General features: G+C 44.6%; 1 gene segment (V, D, J or C); it reads left to right on the forward strand.

Moving 5' to 3' along the window:
• Positions 1-17,864, forward strand: part of LOC102457694 (Ig kappa chain V region Mem5-like) — a 48,212-nt gene extending 30,348 nt beyond the window's left edge. Inside the window, 2 exon segments of the V gene segment in view lie at positions 11,650-11,684; positions 17,275-17,864. Of these exon segments, the coding sequence occupies positions 11,650-11,684; positions 17,275-17,600 (361 nt within the window).
• The last annotated feature ends 2,315 nt before the right edge of the window (positions 17,865-20,179 follow it).

A 20,179-nucleotide genomic window follows, 5' to 3' on the forward strand; every position in this document is an offset into this window, starting at 1 on the left:
GGATGAGTCCTTAAAACAAGGTCCTAGCTTCCCCGCAGGGACACTAATATCCCGTCACACTTTTCGCATACAAATCAGGGTATCCATGGTCTGTATTTCCCCCTCCCATTCCTGCATGCAGTGTGCTGTGTGTCATTGCCCTACCACTGCAGAAGTGCCGTACGTAATTAGTGTATCTGCCTTTCAACTTTCACCTATTGACTGCAGTGAAACGACTCACATGAGTGAGAGCTGCAGAACTGGTGAACTTATTTGGACTCCCGCAGGATACAAGAAGTACACAGTCACACGTCTATGGTCCACGTGACACCAGATCTATCAGCATACTCTGTGCTACTTATAAAAATCCCAATTCAGACCCCTCTCACATCAGTATAAAACAGGAACAAATCCACTCAAGTTAATGGGAATTGGGAAAGTCTCCGCCACTCTGAAAATCAGGTCTCTTTACACAAAGGCTTCGAGATGGATTTGAGAGCCTACGATTCAGCCCATAGGGCTAAGCATTATGTCCTCCGTTTCTAGAACAAAACCCATTTAACCCAAGTGCAAAGAAAAAAAAATATCACGGTTATTGTGATCAATCCCTGTTGGTGAGAATAGCACTTAAACTATCCTTGCTCACATTTATTAATTCATCAGAAGCCTCACACGCCTCCATATTCTCTGCAGCAACTCACACGGGGTGAGATTCAACTGAGGGCTTCCACGATTACAACTTACTCAGGGCTGGTTCCTGTTTCCGGTGAAGGCTGCGTGGTAGGATCAGGCTGTCATTCCCTGTGGCGGGGTCCCCCGCCCCGTCCTCTCCTCCACGAGAGTAAAGCAGGCCTGGAGTTCTGCCCAATCGCCGGCCCTGAGGCCTAGTCCCACACAATTCGCAGGCCCTGAGGCTTAGTCTGCGCCCTGAGGGGTTGGGGTAGGGGGGTCCGGGCCCTCCCTCTCCACCGGACCCCAACCCAGGGCCCTAGTAGTAGTGGGTGGTTCCCACCACCGGCTCGATGGGGAGTTCTCCCCGAAACGCGCCGAGCCCACTGGGGGGTTCCCGGCCCCTTGCCCTTGGTTGCTTCCTACCCCCGCCCTGTTGTCGACGGAGACCCCACCTGGCGAAGCTGGGCTGGCAGCGGCGGCAATGTCAGTAGGTCCCATGTCTGGGGCAGCAGCGAAGGGGTTGTCCACTGCGGCGGGGCGGGCAGCCCCCCGGAGTTGGCGTTGGGGGTGTGCTCGACCCGGGGACGGTAGCAGCAACGGCAGCGGTCCCCACGGCTCTGGTTCTGGCAGCAGGTCCGGCTGTGGCTCTGCGGCTTGGGCCGGAGCTCCTTCCTTCCCGGAGGTCTGCCCGGACTGAGCAGCCTGGCAGCCTTTTATATGGAGGCTACACTGTGAGCATGCCCAGCAGGGCTGTGGGGCAGGAGCGTATTCTACCCAATAGACGGGCTCTCCTCCCTCCTGTTCAGTGCGGGGTAGGCTAGCCCCGTCACACTCCCCATTCACAATAAGAACAATCCATTCTAGCCATCGCATAGCACAACAAGGAGGGATTTCACCCCTCCTCCTTCCCAAACCTAAGGCTATGTCTAGACTGCAAGCCTCTTTCGAAAGAGCCTCTTTCGAAAGAGCCTCTTTCGAAAGAGAGTGTCTAGACTGCACGTTGAACTTTCGAAAAAGCGGCTTGCTTTTTCGAAAGAAAGCATCTAGTGAGTCTGGATGCTCTCTTTCGAAGAAGCCCTATTTACATTCAAGAACGCCTTCTTTCGAAAGAGGAACTTTCGAAAGAAGGCGTTCTTCCTCGTAAATTGAGGTTTAGCACCGTCGAAAGAAAAGCCGCGTTCTTTCGATTTAATTTCGAAAGAACGCGGCTTGAGTCTGGATGCAGGTGAAGTTTTTTCGAAAAAAGGCTACTTTTTTCGAAAAAACCCCTGAGTCTGGACACAGCCTAAGTGATCCATTATTATGTGGTTGGCTGGCAGGAGAAGGAAATAAAAGCCACCTCCAAATCCCTAATGTACAAGCAGGATGCCACACCACTCTTGCTAGCTGCTATTATGGCTGATCCACTGAAATCCCATCTCCTGTATGCTGGGGGGGCGTGTTTTTTTAGGGGGGAGTTGTTTGTTTTTGTTTTTATGGATACTGAAGCCATGTAATCATGAATTGCATGTCCCCTGTCCCGCCCACCAAATTCAGGGCCAGCACTGAACCTCCTTTAACTTTGTGGCTTTCAGAGACACTTCTGCATGGCCACATCATCCACACGTTCCCAGCTGCAGTATTAACCCAGTGTGAAGAGACACGTCGTGGGTGAACCTCCCCCATAAGAGTAGCACAGAGAGGTGCCTGAGAGACTAAAAACAGGAAAACCAGAGGTGCTGTTGAATGGAGCGGGTGTACTGATTCGTATGCTCGCAGTCCTGTTGTTATACTTAGATGTGACGGTTGAAATCCCACCTCCTGGACCACAGTGGGAGTTTTACCATTAACTTCAGAGGGGCCGGGATTTCACCCCTTTCATTGTCATGATCCTGCGGGGTGAATGACAGGGCACAGATATCACATTAACGGGTTCTTCCAAGACAATCGCCACAGGGCTGGTCTGCTTGTAACTAACACTCTTAGGACATGACGGGCAGGCTGACTCTGGGACTCTGTGGTCCAGCTGCAGCACAGTTTTTGCTAGACCAGACTGGCTGGGTTAGGGACTGGGCTGGTGGTGGGGAGCGCAACCCTGGCAATAGCAGGGTTGGCGTGGTGGGGAAAAAAGCCTCTATTGGGGCTGTAAGTGGAGAGTATAGACCCAGCCAGGCCTGCGGAGTGTGGAACGCAGGGCCTGAATGGAGCCACAGTGAAGTAATGCAGTTCACCCTTGGTGCCACCAGAGGGTGCCATAAGCCATATGTTAAATATCTTCTAGATATTTTGCAGGCACACATACATTCATTTTTTCTGCAAAAATTTAGACAAATCTATTCTTCAGTTTTAAATATTAGAATATTAAGGGGGTGGAGCACGTGAGCGATGAGAAGAGGCTGAGGGATTTGGGCTTATTTAGCCCACAGAAGAGAAGAGTGAGGGAGGATTTGATAGCAGCCTTTAACTGCCTGAAGGGAGGTTCCAAAGATGATGAAGAGATGCTGGTCTCAGTAATAACAGATGACAGAACAAGGAGCCATGGTCTCAAGTTGCAGTGGGGGAGGTCTAGGTTGGATATTAGGAAAAACTATTTCAAGAGGAGGGTGGTGAAGCAGTGGAATGGGTTACGTAGGGAAGTTGTGGAATCTCCATCCCTAGAGGTTTTTAAGTCCCAGCATGACAAAGCCCTGGCTGGGATGATTTAGTTGGGATTGGTCCTGCTTTGGGCAGGGGGCTTAACTCAATGACCTCCTAAGGTCTCTTCTAACCCTGGGATTCTATTATTCTATAACCAGAGCACCCACCGTCAGCCTTGCAACGACAGACCTAAGTGATGCATGTCACTTCTTCACCACTCATCATTGCTCTCTTTCACTATTTTATACATGGAGTTTGTTGATCAACAGTGGCCAACTCAGATTAACTGAGTCATTTTGCTGGATCTCATCTGGCTCTGATTACTAAGGCCCCAGGGTAAGTAAAACAAATTAGACAATTTAGAAATTAAAATTGCAATTGTGGTTTAATCCCATAGGTGTAACGTCATATATTATTCTAATGTCTTCATATGACTAAAGAAATTAAGGAAATGGTGTACAAAAATGTACTGGAGACATACATGACCACACTCTCCATTAGTATAAATCAGTGTAGCTCCATTGAAGTCAATGTCATTTACACCAGCTGTGGATTTAGCCCATACAGTGTAACACTGTTGAAATAGTTGGCTCATGTAATGGATTAAAATATATAGTATGGATTTTGTTTTGTTCTGTTTTTCAGATAATATATAGAACATTTATAACTGTTCAGAGTATGGATCATACTCTGATCCATATGGATCACTTGAGTATAGAGATGAAAAGTGTTTAAAAAAGCACAATATATTGGCTGCTTTATGTCATAACATGCACAGTTGGCATTGTTTTATTACTAGCTACAGTCATCACAATACTGTGTATATTACAGTATAGAGTACTGAGACTTAAGTCTCCCTCTAGTGGTCCTCAGAATTCACTGCAGAGCTTCTGGCATTGAAATATGGTGAAGGCTTGAAACACTGGACATTAATAGCATTGTACAGGAAAAATATATTTATTTGAATGAATAAAAAATTCTGATCAGAAAGCATGCTAAATGAATTTACAGCTTCAAAGCAGACCTATGAAATGTACTAATCAAATCAATGCCATTTTAAAAAAACCTACACTTTCTCATTTATCACCAGTTCTCCAAACAGAAACCTCAGATATTCCTTCAAGAAAAAGCCTATATATATCAAAGAATCACAGGACTTGTTGTGGTGAGGAAACTTGAGGGAATTTTGTGTGTGGGAGGGTGTGTGTGTAAAATGATGGCATGTAAGAGAGTGTTTTCACTAACTCATCTTGTAAAGCTTTTTTGTGGTGCCTTCATGATTCTGTACATTCATTTAGAATATTTTCTGATCCACACATTTTAAAAAATCAGACTAAAAAGATTCCTATAGTGCTTGCTAATATGTGTCCAACCTTCTAGATAGCCCCAGAAATGGAGCATTGCACAGCATCCTGATTACCACTAGAGGGAGACCTAATAAGCCTTATGATAAATTAATTGCAGCTGAGTATGTTCTGAGATGGTATCAGATAAACTACTGCAGAGCATCCTAATTGCCCCCAGAGGGAGGCATAACACAGGGTATTGTACGTACTGTGACTGTTACCTTAGTCGTAACTATATCCTGATGTATCCTTTTGATTCACTCTTCAATGGATGTTTGCTCTGAGGATGTGGGTTGTGCCCACAAAAGCTCATGATAGCATCTACAATTTTTGTTAGTCTCTACGGTGCTGCAAGACTATTTGCTTTTTTTTAAGTTTGCTCAGGGAGAGTCCATTTTTTGGCAAATCATTTCCAGCTTGAGGAACAGAAGCTTTGTTCATCTCACAGACCACTGCTGTGATCTGCTTCGCATTGCCTCCCTGTAAGCTAGTTCAATAAACTCACGGGAGTCAACATTAATATTTTTATTGACATCAGTTGCCTCCCGGGCTTGTCTATTGTGCCCACCGCTAGAGGTAGGCTTCTGATTGTTTGGGCTTGTTGCTGTTTGTTGGATCTGCAGTTGGTAGTGAGCATTAATATTTACTCTGCTGTTCTGTCACCCCATGATTTAAATATGCGGATGTTTGCATCCCACTGAGAGTCGATCAGAGCCACAGCTGACAGATAAAACCTTTGCGCATGATTTTTTAAAGCAGCTTAAGGTCCTAGAACAATGTGAAGACCAAAGATGCTCCCTTTGCACCTGCCAAGAGCTGAGATCAGGGCTGTGCATTCCCCCTGCAAAGACTTGAGGACATTACAACCAGTCAGAGGTGGGGGCTGTATTCCCAGGGCTAGATTAATTCCTGGGTTCCTCCAAGAGCTGCCAGGCAGAAGGTGAGTCTACCTAGAGTAGGAGCTCAGTGGCACAAACTGCCTGCAGCCCTTCTCTGTTAGTGGGCCTAACCAGTGTAGCCTGACCATGGATGGATAGGAATGGGTAGTGGCCAGCGTACCCAGAAGATGCACAGAGGCTATGAAGCTGCAGTTACAGACCTTGGCAGAACCTTTGAGGGGGAGGAAAGCATTAGTACCTCCTGCCCTTCATTAAGGAGCCCTCACCAGCACCGAAACCAGGAGGATCAGGGGGCCGTGTTCTGCACATGCACTTTTTAATAAAAGAAACATAAGCATGGAACTCGTGTTCCCCGGGGAATTTTTTTTCCCCCACAAAAAAATAAGCACTGCAGTTGCACCTTTTGCCCTCCAGGGACTGCTGTGGCACCAGAAGAGAGGGCCACCAGCTCACTGCCAGAGCAGCCAGCCATGAAGAGAGAGAGGGTACTTTGGTCTCCCCCCACCCCAACCCACACCCCCAAGTCTCCAAAGGTTTCAGTGCCCTTGCCTGCAGGAGCTGTGGCATACTCTCAGTGCCCACTCTATTAACTGCTGTGGAAGTCAAAGGGACATCTCGCAAGCAGAACCCCTCCATGGCAGAGCCCGAGCCTGGTTATCACCCCACATGATTAACTATCCCGGGGAAAGGGGAAGACACCCAGCCTCTGCTTCAATAAGAGAAGACAGGCAGTGTCATGCTGTTGCTGACCCTCGCTGGACAGCTGGTGTCCTGTGTTGGAACCAACATGGGCACAGTGGAGTGAAAAGCCGGGTGCTGAAAATGCTCCGGCAACCAAGAGCTGTAGGGAAATGACTCACCTTGAAATTGTTGGTTCTGTGGCTTTGTGGGCGCACAGCACACCCACGCTGTGGGGAACGGGCACCATATACATGGCTGGTAGGAGTCCCGTAGCCTTGAGTCTGCAACAGGGCAGGGCTGGCTTGCTCCTGCCAGGGACCTTCAGGGCCCCAGTGCATCCAAGTGTTGTTTCCTTTCTAGTAACAAACTGTGTGGAGAGGAGGGGACCTATGGGAGTGGCTGCCATGGGAGGAGGGGGCTGCCTGGCATGAAGGGCTGACTGTACAAGGATGACAGCTTGTTTCAGAGGGTTCTGTCTCTGTGTAAGAGGGCACTGTCCCTATGTCTGTGTGTGTGAAGGGATGACTGTAGGTGAGGTGATAGAAATGTAGCCGTGTTAGTCTGGGGTAGCTGAAGCAAAATGCAGGACAGTGTAGCTCTTTAAAGACTAACAAGATGGTTTATTAGATGATGAGCTTTCGTGGGCCAGACCCACTTCCTCAGATCAAATAGTGGAAGAAAATAGTCACAACCATGTATACCAAAGGATACAATTTAAAAAAAATGAACACATATGAAAAGGACAAATCACATTTCAGAACAGGAGGAGGATGCGGGGGGGGGGGGAAGGAAGGAAGGTAAGTGTCTGTGAATTGATGATATTAGAGGTGGGGAGAGTGGGATGTCTGTGAGCTAATGGTATTAGAGGTGATAATTGGGGAAGCTATCTTGGTAATGGGTAAGACAGGTGAGGTGGCACTGATGACTGTATTATGGAGGATTGTCCCTGTAGGCACAAGGGGCTAACTGTATATAAGCTAGAAATGCCTGTGTGTGGGCAGCTCATTGCGTCTGGGGAAGGAATACCTGTGTGAGAGGGAATGACTGTATCTGAGGAGACCCTGTCTGCGAGGGGCTGACTCTTCAAGAGGTGACACTGCTTGTGTGTAGGGGGGATAGTCTGTGTGCAAAGGAGTTGACTGTGTGTGTGTGTGTGTGTGTGTGTGTGTGTGTGTGTGTGTGTGTGGCAGGGGGGTTGTAGAGAAGGCAAACACGTGAGAAATCAGAGACTGGGAGTGGATGTGACTTTTGTGGCAAGTCAGGAGATCATGAGCAATTTTGCAAGGGAGACAGGAAAGTGTTTCTGTGTGGTATTCTCTAAGCCATGAGGAGCCTGTGTGTATGTGTGATTGTGGGTGGGAGGCAGGAAAGTCTATGGGACGGGGCAGAGTGTGCAGAGGGTGCCTCCATATTATTAAATGTAGTGGCCACTTTTCAGTGTCACTACAGACTTTCTGGCTACGTCTAGACTACATCCCTTTTTCGTAAAAGGGATGTAAATTAGACGTATCGCAATTGCTAATGAAGCGGGGATTTAAATCTCCCCCGCTTCATTAGCATAAAAATGGCTGCTGCTTTTTTCCGCACAGAGCTTTGTCGGAAAAAAGCGCCAGTCTAGACACTGACCTTGCAGAAAATAAAGCCTTTTCCGAAAGATCCCTTATTTCAAAAAAGTGGCAGCCATTTTTATGCTAATGAAGCAGGGAAGATTTAAATCCCCACTTCATTAGCAATTGCGATACGTCTAATTTACATCCCTTTTACGAAAAAGGGATGTAGTCTAGATGTAGCCTCTGGGATTAGCAATGGTGCAAACACTAGTGGCAGCCAAGCTCAGGCATTTCAGAGGAGGGCTCTAGGACAAAGCGCTGACAATGTCTGAGTGCTGATTATACTTCCACTTGAGCTGGTGTAAGTAACAGGGCAATGTCACTCTCTATTTGCTAGTGCAGACATGGCCAAAAAGTGAGAAAACAGAGGAAGGATTAGTAAAAGAAGCAAGAGACTGGAAATGTGGGTGGAGAACACAGGAAGAGCTGAGAAGAAGGTGGCAAGGGAAGAGGGAACAGTTTGACTAGTTACAAAAATAATAATGACAAAATATAGACTGATAAAGATGGAGGCAAAGAAAATGGAGGTTGTTGGGATTTTGCGGTTCCCAGAGACTCAGGTGCTGGGCAGAATCAAGGGTCTTCAATTCAATTCAATTCAATTCAATTCGATTCAATTCAATTCAATTCAATACTTTATTCAATGTGCACAAAGGGAGAGCCCCTGGTACTAAAATCAGCCAGAGCCCCTAGAGCAAGGAGCCCCTCCCCTTGCTGTTTTATAGCACATGGTTACAGGTTACATAACACAAACTTCTAAACCAATCAGATTCAACCTTTCCATATATGGCTTTGTTTGTCACATGCCTGCACCTCTCCAGTCCACATGCCGAGCTCACCCCCCTCCCCTTGGCCTCCCCCAGGCTGTTGCTAGGGTGGTGAGCCACAGCATGCCTCTCCATGCATACCCTTCAAGGTGAAAAGAAAGAAGCAGAGTGGCAATGAAAAGAGAGAACTGAAAAGACACCCAAGAAGGAAATATTCAGAAAACATTATCTTAGGGTCTGACTCCTATCACTTTAGACTCCTCCAAGAGAGCTTAAAATGAAACGTGCGCCAAAAGCAAGGGCTTGATCCAAAGACCACTGGAGTAAATAGGACAACTTCCATTGACTTAAATAGGTTTTGGATCAGCCCAAATCCTTCACATTCTCTGGCCTGAGGGAGACATTTCCCTGTGGTCAGCCCCAGCCAGACTCCCTCAGCTTGCCAGTTTTAACTGTCTTTTTTACATTGATCAAAAGTCTCCCTCCTCATCTTGCCCTCTCTTCACGGCTTTTAAGGCAGGAGGTTTCAAAAGAGCTTAAAGGAGTTAGAGACCCCAATTCAATGGGATTTGCGCAATTAAACCTCTTAGTCTCTTCTGAAAATCCCCCCTAAATGCAGTTGCTCTTCTGTCACACGAGGCAGTCGAGAAGAACTCTCCTCCCTCCCTCCTCCAGTTCCTCATTTGCATTTTCCGACTTAATTTCTGAAACATTTTCAAGTTTGGAGTCCGTTTCTTTGCTAGCCTGGTTCCTGTTTCCATCACCTTCCCCAATGACATGGGTAACAAATGTCTTCCTGAGTACATACAGGGCCACTGCCCATTTCAGCTCTGTGTCTGTTGTCCAATCAATACAGCATCTCTCTCCAGTTACCTAAACCAGGTACATGGCAACTTTCAGCAACATCTGGTCTCTGCTTCTTTCTTCCCAGTTCTCTATGCTTAGACACTCGGGTCCAGACTCAGCTAGCTACTTAAGCACATGCTTAATTAAGTATGTGGATAGGCAGTGATGCCAATAAGTTATTCAGACACATAAGGGCTTTTCTGAACTGTGGCCACATTGTGTTACAGACCAGAGTCTTTCTTAGCCTACGTCTGTGCAGCATCTGAGGTTTAATTCCCAGCTCAAACAGACATACATGCAGTAGCTCTGCTGGTGTTAGCAAGCTAAAACCAGCGGTGTGGCCACTGCAGCATAGGCAGTGACTCAGGCTAGCTCCCCCAAGACCACCCAAGACTCTAGGTGCATACTCAGGCAGCTAGCTTGAGCCACCACCACTGCAGCCACACTGTTACTTTTAACACTAGTTCAAGCCGAGTGAACATGGGGACATCTAACTGGTAACACCTGCCACCTGCAGGGCAATGATACCTTGCTGACCCTGGTTCTCTCTTTCGTGATAGAAACACATCATAAACCTGGCACCAGCCCACGTCTATGACGTCTGTGAACAGCTTCGTAAATTCCCCAGCTTTCAGGAGACTCTGAAAACCAAACACTTTTCTTCCCAAGCTCTCGGTCTTGCCAAGGGGGTCTGGTAGTTTCTGATGCAAACGTGAAGCATTGAGGTTAATATATTCTACAACCTACTGCATCCCAGAATCTAGACACACAGATTGGGGCAGAGCAAGCTGAGACTTGACAGTTTTATCAAAGGCCACCCTGATCTGCAGTTTCTCACCATGAGGGTGGGAGATGTAACAGAGGCTAGCTGTCCACTTTGGAGACACATGGGATAGTTTCAGTGTTTGGCTCAGTTCCTTCACCATGTGTCCTGTGTTCGAAGTACAGTCAGTGCTGACCTTCCTGGAAAGTCCGTGTTGGTTTTCAGCCTAGCTGGGAAGGTCTCAGGTGCCCTGGTTATAAACAGGGAGTAATTTGGCATCTTTTGGGTAGGAATTTGGCAGCCTTTGTCTATTTGGCTTTAGAAATTAGAAGGGCTTCTACAGAACCCTACATCTCATCAGACTCTTCTAAGAAATAAGAGTTATTCTCACCAAATAACCCCATCACCCTAGATGTCGAATTCAGACTGCAGAACAGACCCGGCCGGTGGATGTTTCCATAGCATGGAAGCAGGTGCAAACTCAGGCTGCACAGAAATTGCCACAGATGGCACCAGTGATAATGATGTGACTACTGGTACTGTGAATGAGAGGAAGGAACTGATAACTGGCAAGCAGCCAGGTCCTCCTAAACACAATCTCATCTCAACATCCTAAACTGTATGTAAACGCAACCTAACTTGGTATCATCTGAGCACCAGCTGAGTTCACACTCAATATTATTCAGCTTAAAACATGCTAGCTCAGCATTCTATGCACCATGGCAACATTCCGTCATCCCTTAGGAAGTTCCCAGCTGTAAAGCTTTGCTCCAACACACTGCATATGTCCCTTTCTATGCAAGAATTTCTGGGCCTTCCATCCTTCCTTGGCATGGCACAGAAAATACCCAACAAATTCCATGCTTACGCTGGAATAACTCCATTGAGCTCAGTGAAGGAACTCCTAAATAATTTACACCGAAATAAGGGAGAACAGAATCAAGTTCGTTGCCCTTTTGTCTGGGCAAATAGTTTGCTAATTTATGGTTTGCTGTATGTGAAATAAGCTCGGCAGCTTGCGCAAAATCTGGATGATGTGCTCAGTGCTATATCTACATTATCAGGAGTTGGACATGAACCAAAGTCCTAACTCTGAACATCTTGAAATTTGGAAAAGTTTGAATCTGGATCCAAACTTTACACTCAGACCTATGTCTAATAGTTTCAGTATTTCATGCTTTCGAGGTAATCGAGCTCGTGACTTGGGCTACAATATGTGTCAATGTAGATGCGGGAGCAGGGGAGAAGAGAAGATCAAATCAATGCATCCTAACTTCTATCTAACTTCTTAACTATTTGTAGACAATGAAAGCAAGGTCACTCGACCTAGCACTGAATTCTCAGTTTTGCACAATGGAAAAATAACATTTTTATAGGGGAAATGAGCTTCAGCAAGTGAACCAAATGTCCCTTCCCCTTCTGCTGTCAGATTTTTGTACGGCGAGGCTATAGGAACTGATCACTGTGGTGGACGTTCGGTAAAGGAACCAACGTAGAAATAAAACGTAAGTACCTTCCAATGATTCTGTTTTCACTGTCTATTGTCTTTTAAATTCATATTCATTAACTCTGTCACATTTTAAAGTCAATACCTGGTAATGTTGGAAATTGTATTGAAAGAGTGTTGCAAAGAGGTTTTCAGGGCAGATGTAATTCAACTGTAATAGAAAAAAGATTAATTGGAGAAAGTAGGACTTTGTTTCTCATTCCAGACCCACGAATGTTGGTCTGCTCCATGTCTGGTACTGATAAAAAATGTTGCTAGCCAGATCTCCGGCTGATGTATATCAAAGTAGCATTCCCCAGTCTCAAACATTGTGACTCCTATAGAGTTATGCTGATTTACACTAGCAAAGGGTCTGGATCATATCTCAAAAACATAAAATGTCACTGATGTAGTTAATGGCCTCAGTTAGGAGGAACTGAGGTTCTTGTAGAGGGAACAGGTAGCAAAGAAGCACTGTGGTACACTTTCGGAGGAGGGACGCAGGTAGAAATCAAACGTAAGTACCTTTTTCTCAATGTCCTTCAGTTTTTCTGTCACATTTGTCCATTTTCATGGTTTTTTTGTGTTGGGGTAATTGATGATATGAGAATGCTAACAGATTTAGCAGAAGATGGGACTGGTAAAGTGTATAAAATAAATGTTTCCATGAGAAGAAAAATCAACTCTACTGCCTTAGCTGGAATTGTGGAGCTAAGTTGTTACATATTACATGAATTAGCCTATCTACTGTGGGCTCACTTAGCCACACAGTAGATAGGTTTCTGTAGAAGAGGAACTTGATAGGCAATCATTGTGGTTCACTTTCGGGAAGGGGACCACGGTGGAGATAAAACGTAAGTGCATTTTTTTACTCTCTTCAAATTCTTTTTGTCCAGTTTGCCCATTTTGACAATTTTAGGTGCAGTGGCTGCAATTTGTAGAATCTGAGTGCTGACAGAAATATTAGTATTGTAGAGTGTATGAAATTGACCATGCCTTTGAAGACCAAAAAAAATCTTCACTTCCAAAAACAAAATTTGGGCTAAATTATTGTATTTTACCTAACTCGAGTCACTTAAAATTGACAGTCCATTTAGTTGCATAGTAAAAAGGTTTGTGTAGATGGGGAAGTTCACGGTCATTCACTGTGGTTCACTTTCGGGAAGGGGACCACGGTGGAGATAAAACGTAAGTGCAATTTTGAACTCTCTTTACATTTTCTATATGCAGTTTATCCGTATTCATAATTTTTGTGTGTAATTCACGAAATGTGAGCATGGACAGAATTGCTGAGGCTATAGATATGTGTAAAATATACCAGCCCTCAAGAGTGGAAAATATTTCCACCTCCATAGATAGAATGTGGGTTAAATGGGTCTATTTACGTAAATTAACCTGCTTACAATTGAAGTACTCATTGAGTTGGGAAATAAAAAGATTTTGGTAAAAGAGGAAGGTTATAGACAATCACTGTGGGTCACTTTTGGCAAAGGGACCAAGCTGGAGATAAAACGTAAGTGCATTTTATTTGTGTTTAATCCGTACTTCCTTTGATTTTGCTCAATTTAATGCACAAATGTGGAAAAATGCTGTTTTTTCCTCTCTGTCCCTTTCTTTGCTGTCTCATCTCATTCTCAGTCATTAACGGACAAATCCTTACATGTAATTGCAAGGGTTAAAAATCAAGTGGGAATGTTTAAAGAAAAATCTAATATCATTCACAAACAAGAATATCATGGCTGAATTGTGGGCTAGGAACAGTGTAGGTCCTGGGTCTTTATCTGACGATAGCAGCACCGTTAGTAGAAATTCAGCTGTCCTTTTCTCTATCGATTTTGGGTGGAAAAATCCTGGACTTTCCTAACAAATTCCACAGATTAAGTCATATACAAGTGTTTTTGTTTTAATCTAGCATTTTGGCAGTGCAGCCCGTTAAGAGAAAGTGGAAATTAACAAGAAAAGTTGAGTTTTAGAAAAAATAATGCTTTAAGAAATGAAGAACAGAGAAATACTAAAAACCTAATTACAGAGCAGACAAACATTCCTGTTGAAATGATAAGTAATCTGCACAAAATAAGCTAATTGGAAGCTTCCAGCGCAAAGAAGTTGCATGGAAAAAAATGTAAAATATGTACTCAGGGTATGGTACAGTCTGACTAAATTATCCTCCCTTATTAATTGCTAGCTGTATTCTATAAGATGTAAGTTGGATGAGGTCTATTCATTGTTAGCTGTATATCAATCCAATCTCATAATTATTTTAAAGGATTTTATTTTAAGACCTATACAAATGTTGACCTCTGTCATATCAACTCTAGTAATATATCTATGAAAGCAGATGTAGCAGCCGTGCATGCTATATTTTTATTTTGCCCGTGGAAAAAATTGCTAACTCTTCTAAAAGTGTCTGATGACAGAAAAATGTAGTTGATTCGTATGTTTTAGGGTTTTGTTGTATTAATTACTCTGGGAAAGATTTTTTTCAGTAGTCTTGACATAATGCTCTACTTATACATATTTTGAATTTTAAAAATTATATATCAGGCAATTGTAGAGGACAGTCAAATGAAATTCTTTTCTTTTCTTTTACTATTAACATTTTTCATTAAGAAAGTCAATAGTAAAAGAAAAGAAAAGAATTTCATTTGACTGTCCTCTACAACTGCCTGATATATAATTTTTTTTCATAAAAAAGTCCAAAATTATTTATAGATCTAGATCTAGCTCTAGATATAGCCCCTAACAATTTTTATCATTTGTAGTTTAACACATACAAATGTGCTATTTCAAATGTATTAGAGAGGCTATCAAATTTGTGGTATAATCTAGCTGTCCATATGATATATAGGGCATAATTCTTCTCTCAGACTGGTGTAAATCAGGTGTGACTCCACTGATGGCAGAAGTGCTCACACTCTACCTCTAAAGACAGTAGAGTTACACCAGTTTAACACTGATTTAAATGAAAGGAGAATCAAGACTTTTACCTTATGCTGTGCATTTGCTAAGAGATGTGTAAAAACATAGATGTGAGTGTTTTTCTGGGATCCCAAGACTTTTTAAAAGTCTGGACCCTGTTTTGTTAGACTCAACACCTAGAAGTTATTGTTTTAGTTTGTACAGTAGCAATGCAGGAGCCTGGGAGGAACTGAATGATTTTGACTCCAATTGGCTTTCTGACTGAGCTTTCTATGGCTCAGTGGCCCCCCAACCCACAAAAGATCTATGTTCTGTTTTCTTCAGCGCTTTCCAACATTAGGACTTAATCCTGCAGTCTTTGCTCAGACAAAACTGCCACTGAAATCAGTGGGGATACAGCCTGGGGCAGAACTACAGGCAGGGGTGGCCCTAGACTAGCTGCCAGCAACTGGCTCCCTAAGCGAACCATGCAATCAGCACCCCCCCCCCCCAAACCCCTCAATGATATTGCGCCACCATTTGGCGCCCCATTTAACTTGGCGCCCTAGGCAACCGCCTACTTCACCTATATGGACGGGCTGCCCTTGAGGACTGGGTCCTTAGTTTTCCTCATGTTTTGATGTTCTGGGCTAGTTTTTACTCACTTACATACAATTTACATCTATATCACCAAGAGCAGAATCTGGCTTTCACTAGGGTTGCCAGGTGTCTAGATTTGAACTGGACAGTCCAGTATTTGAGTTTTCTGTTCAGGAAACAAACTGAGCAAATAGAAATGTCGGGTATTTTCTAAATTAGATGTAATGTAGCTTGTGATGTAATGTCAAGTGTGTCCGGTATTTTTGTTGAAACCATCTGGCAACCCTAGCTTTTACTGATTAGGGGGCAAAAGTGAGATATACGCATCCACTTAAAGTTGCTAAGTCAAATGTTGCCACAGTCTAACGTCATGTCTTTTGCTAGCTGCACACTTTTTTATATATAAAAGATTCTGAGCTTTTAGTCCTAGTCATGTATAATGGCTGCAGTAGGAAAATATTAATTATTTTGGGTCTAGAGCAGAGGTGGGGAATCTCAGGCACAGGGGCTAGATGCTGCCCCCAGCTTGCCTGGATCCGGGCCCCATTGGGGAGCCCACACTGGCACACTCCAGCTCCCTGCCAGCCCCCACAGGGCTGGCGTATACGGAATCTACGAGCCTGAGCCCCCGCTAGGCTTTGGCGTGTGAGGTGCATCTTTTTCCTTTTCAGTCAGGTGCTTCTCACTTGTGTGTGGCCCCTGACTGATCTTTCTATGGGTCAGTGGCCCCCCAACACACAAAAGGTTCCCCATCCCCAGTCTAGAGCATGATTCTCCTCTCATGTCCACCTGCATATATTGGGTCGACCCTACTGAAGCCATGCTGGGGACTGGTGTGAGAGGACAATCGGGTCTCTGTCTTTATTGAGCCCTCCTGGTATCTCTAATTGACTTTAAGTGGAGGGACAGGAGCATAGCTCCTGTGAAAAATAGCAGGGGACTGGCAACGAGAGGCATCTGGAGTAAAATCTTGACTCCACTCAATGACAAAATTAATATTTAAGATTTCACCCTGGAGCCTTTCCCTTGTAGGATGCAGAGGCTCACTGCAGCTTCCAGGGTAGAGGGGAGCTCATGCTGCCATGGATATGGCATCAGTGGGCATCCGGGTTGTCATTTGCAACAGAGAGGGCATGACAGCATGGCAACTCGGGAGGTGTAAGTCTTGCTTATCTACAGACGTTGCAGTAGCAGTGCAAGCAGAGAGGACATGGAAAGCACCTTTTCACCCTCAGACAAGCTTCCTCTAGCTTGGGGCTGAGGGCGATAGGCAAGTTGGTGGGAAGCTTGCACTGCTACTGCTACCTCTGCCGACAAACAAGACTTTACCTCCAAAGCTGTCATGCTGGCACCTTCCTCTGGTATCTCTTGGGGGAGGCCTCTTTCCAGGGCACTGCATGTCTCTTACACTCATGTCAAGGGCTCTCGTGTCACTCAGGGCCAGGTTGTACAGCCCTGACTCGCCTGGGGATGCACTTCCTTACACAAGCAGTGCCAAGGTGGCAAACTGGGTATGACAGGGCAGATTCTGAGCAGGTGTCAAGCTGAATAGCCCATTAGAGTACAGGGGGCTATGCTGTTTTACCCCCACAGAGGACCTGACCCTGTGTTTTCTTAAACCTGAACTGATATCCTATATGGTTTATGTGTATAGCTTCCTCTGTAATTTATTCTGATCTTCTGTGCCGCTTAACTGCTCCGTGCCTCAGTTTTCTCATCAAGAAAATGGGAATAATGTCTTACCTCTCTTCCTAGCATTTATGGGGGATAGGGTTGCCAGGTGTCTGGTTTTGAACCAGAGAGTCCAGTATTTGAGCTTTCTGTTCAGGAAACAAATTGAGAAAATATAAATGAGAAAATATAAATGTCTGGTATTTTCTAAATAAGATGTAATGTAGATTGTGATGTAATGTCAAGTGTGACTGGTATTTTTGTTGAAACCATCTAGCAACCCTAACGGGGGATGAATTAGTTCATGGGACACATGCAGCTTCCTTCAGTCACACACAGATGCACTACTTGTATAAATAAAGCAACAGTGATTTGGCCTGACAGTTGTGAATGCAGGTCAGTTGTCATTAACACCATATTCTATGCTCCCTTTTTTGCAGTTGGAAACCCTGTCAAACCAACCGTGTCCATCTTCCCGCCATCGGCTGACCAGCTGAAGGGGGGCTCCGCCACCGTGGTGTGCCTGGTGAATGGCTTCTACCCCAGTGGCTTAAATGTGGCCTGGAAAAAGGACACAACCGCCGCCACGACTGGTGTCCTCACCAGCACGAAGCAGCAAGATCCTTCTGATCACAAGTACAGTCTGAGCAGCACCCTGACGCTCACAAAAGCTGAGTACGATAAATATCAGACCTACACATGTGAGGTGACACACGAAACGGGCGCTATCGTCAAGAGTATCAAGAGATCAGAGTGTTCGCAGTAGGAGGCTCCCTAGGGACAGGTCCCTGCCTCCTCTTTGCAGCCTTTCTTATGCTTTGTTCATGTAACTATCAGTCTTACCAACTATTTCCTCCCAAAAATATTATGATGGAGATCTTTCAGATCTCACCCTCCTGCCTGACACCTTGCTAACAGCACTGGCTCCAGGCCCTGTCTGACTTTTCCCTGCCGCCTAATGAGGTTTCCTGCTTTTATCATGTTTCATCTTTGGAAAATGAATAAATAAATAAATGAAATGGCATCTGTACTCTCACGTGTCTTTAATGTGATGATTGAAATAAAGTGATCTCAGGTGGGGTAAATAAATGAAGTGCTATGTTGTTTACTGTGGGCCATGGGAGGGAGGGATGAGTCCTTAAAACAAGATCCTATCTTCCCTGCAGGGACACTAATATCCTATCACATTTTCACATATGAATTGGGATATCCATGGTCAGCATTTCCCCCTCCCCTTCTTGCATGCAGTGTGCTGTGTGTCACTGCTCCATCACCCCAGAAGTGCCATAGGTAATTAGTGTATCTGCCCTGCAAGTTTTACCTATTGACTTCAATGAAACTACTCACATGACTGCAGAACTGGTGAACTTATTTGGGGTCCCTCAGGATACAAGGAGTACACAGTCACACATCTATGGTCCATGTACCACCAGATCTATCAGCATACTCTGTGCTACATATAAAGTCCCATGATATACCTAGACTTTAGTAAAACACTTGATATGGTCTCGCACAACCTAGATGGGGCTACTAAAAGCTGGGTGCATAACTGGCTGGATAACCGTCCTCAGAGTAAATATTAATGGTTCAGAGTCATGCAGGAAGGGCATAAGAAGTGGAGCACCGCAGGGGTCAGTTTTGGGACCGGTTGTGTTCAGTATTTTCATCAATGATTTAGATATTGGCATGGAGAGTACACTTATTAAGTTTGCAGATGTTACAAAGCTAGGAGGAGTTGCAGATGCTTTGGAGAAAAGAGTCATAATTCAAAATGATCAGGCCAAACCAGAGAACTGGTCTGAGGTAAATAAGATGAAGTTTAATTAGGACAAATGCAAAGTACTCCACTTAGGAAGGAACAGTTTCACTTATACAAAATGGGAAGCAACTGTCTAGGAAGGAGTACTGCAGAAAGGGATCTAGGAGTCACAGTGGACCACAAGCTGAATATGAGTCAACAGTGTGATACTGTTGCAAAAATAGCAAATGTGATTCTGGGATGCATCAACAGGAGTGTTGTGAGCAAGACACAAGAAGTCATTCTTCTTCTCTACCCTGCGCTGATTAGGCCTCAGTAGCAGTATTGTGTCCAGTTCTGGGCACAACTTTTCAAGAAAGATGTGGAGAACTTGGAGAAGGTCCAGGGAAAAGTAACAAAAATTATTAAAGATCTAGAAAACTTGACCTATGAAGGAAGACTGAAAGAACTAGGTTTGTTTAGTCTGGAAAAGAGACAACTGAGAGGGGACATGATAGCAGTTTTCAAGTACCTAAAAGGGTGTTATAAGGACCAGGGAGAAAAATTGTTCATCTTGGCCTCTGAGGATAGAACAAGAAGCAATGGGCTTAAACTGCAGCAAAGGAGGTTTAGGTTGGACATGAGGAAAAACTTCCTAATTGTCAGGGTGGTTAAACACTGGAATAAATTGCCCAGGGCGGTTGTGGACTCTCCATCTCCAGAGATATTTAAAAGCAAGTTAGATAGACACCCGTCAGGGATGTTTTAGATGGTGCTTGGAGCCAATCATGAGCCAATTGACTACCATTGTAAAAGTCTCCACCACTTTGAAAATCAAGTCTCTTTACCCAAAGGCTGAGAGAGGGATTTGAGAGCCTATTGTTCAGCCTCCAGAGTTAAGCACTGTGACCTTGATTCTAAAATGAAATCCACTTGTCCCAAGAACAATGAAAAAATGTCACTTCAGTATTGTGAAGTGTGCCACATGATCAACCACTCTGGGTGAAAAGTGGCACTTAAAAATATCATTGCTCACAGTTAGTTACTAATTCATCATAAGCCTCACATGCCACCATACTCTGTGCAGCAACTCACACTGGGTGAAATTCACCCTAGGGGGTAAGCAGCCCATAGACCTTCTGCACAGGCATGAATTGCATCTATGGGGAGCACTGCTAGTTCCTGCTACAATTCCAGCTGTACAATCACCCACTTTGCTCACTGATGCTGTGCTATTTCCCCTATCTATTTAAAAATAGTAAGAACCCAACCCTACTTTTAAACTCCATTTTTCAAGACTTTCTATGGGTTGACTCCCCCAACAAGCCAATGTTCACAAAGGACAGGCTGATCTAGGTTGGGATTTTCAAAGGAATTTAAGGGCTGTAGGTGTCCAAATCCCCCTGAAATTCAATAGGCATCACCTTCTTTGCAAGTCCCAGCCCTACTTGCTGGAGTCCGGCATTAAGTAGCAGGACTCTTGGGTTCTACACCAAGCACAAGGACCTATTCCCTCTGTGGCCTTGCTCAAATGACAAAAGCAAAAACTGTGCAACCATTTCTGGGTGCCAAGCTTGAAAAGCCCAGGGTCTGATTTACCAAAAGTG

This window comes from Pelodiscus sinensis, chromosome 4, assembly GCF_052426305.1.
Source record: "Pelodiscus sinensis isolate ZL-2025 chromosome 4, ASM5242630v1, whole genome shotgun sequence".
Classification (NCBI taxonomy): domain Eukaryota; kingdom Metazoa; phylum Chordata; order Testudines; family Trionychidae; genus Pelodiscus; species Pelodiscus sinensis.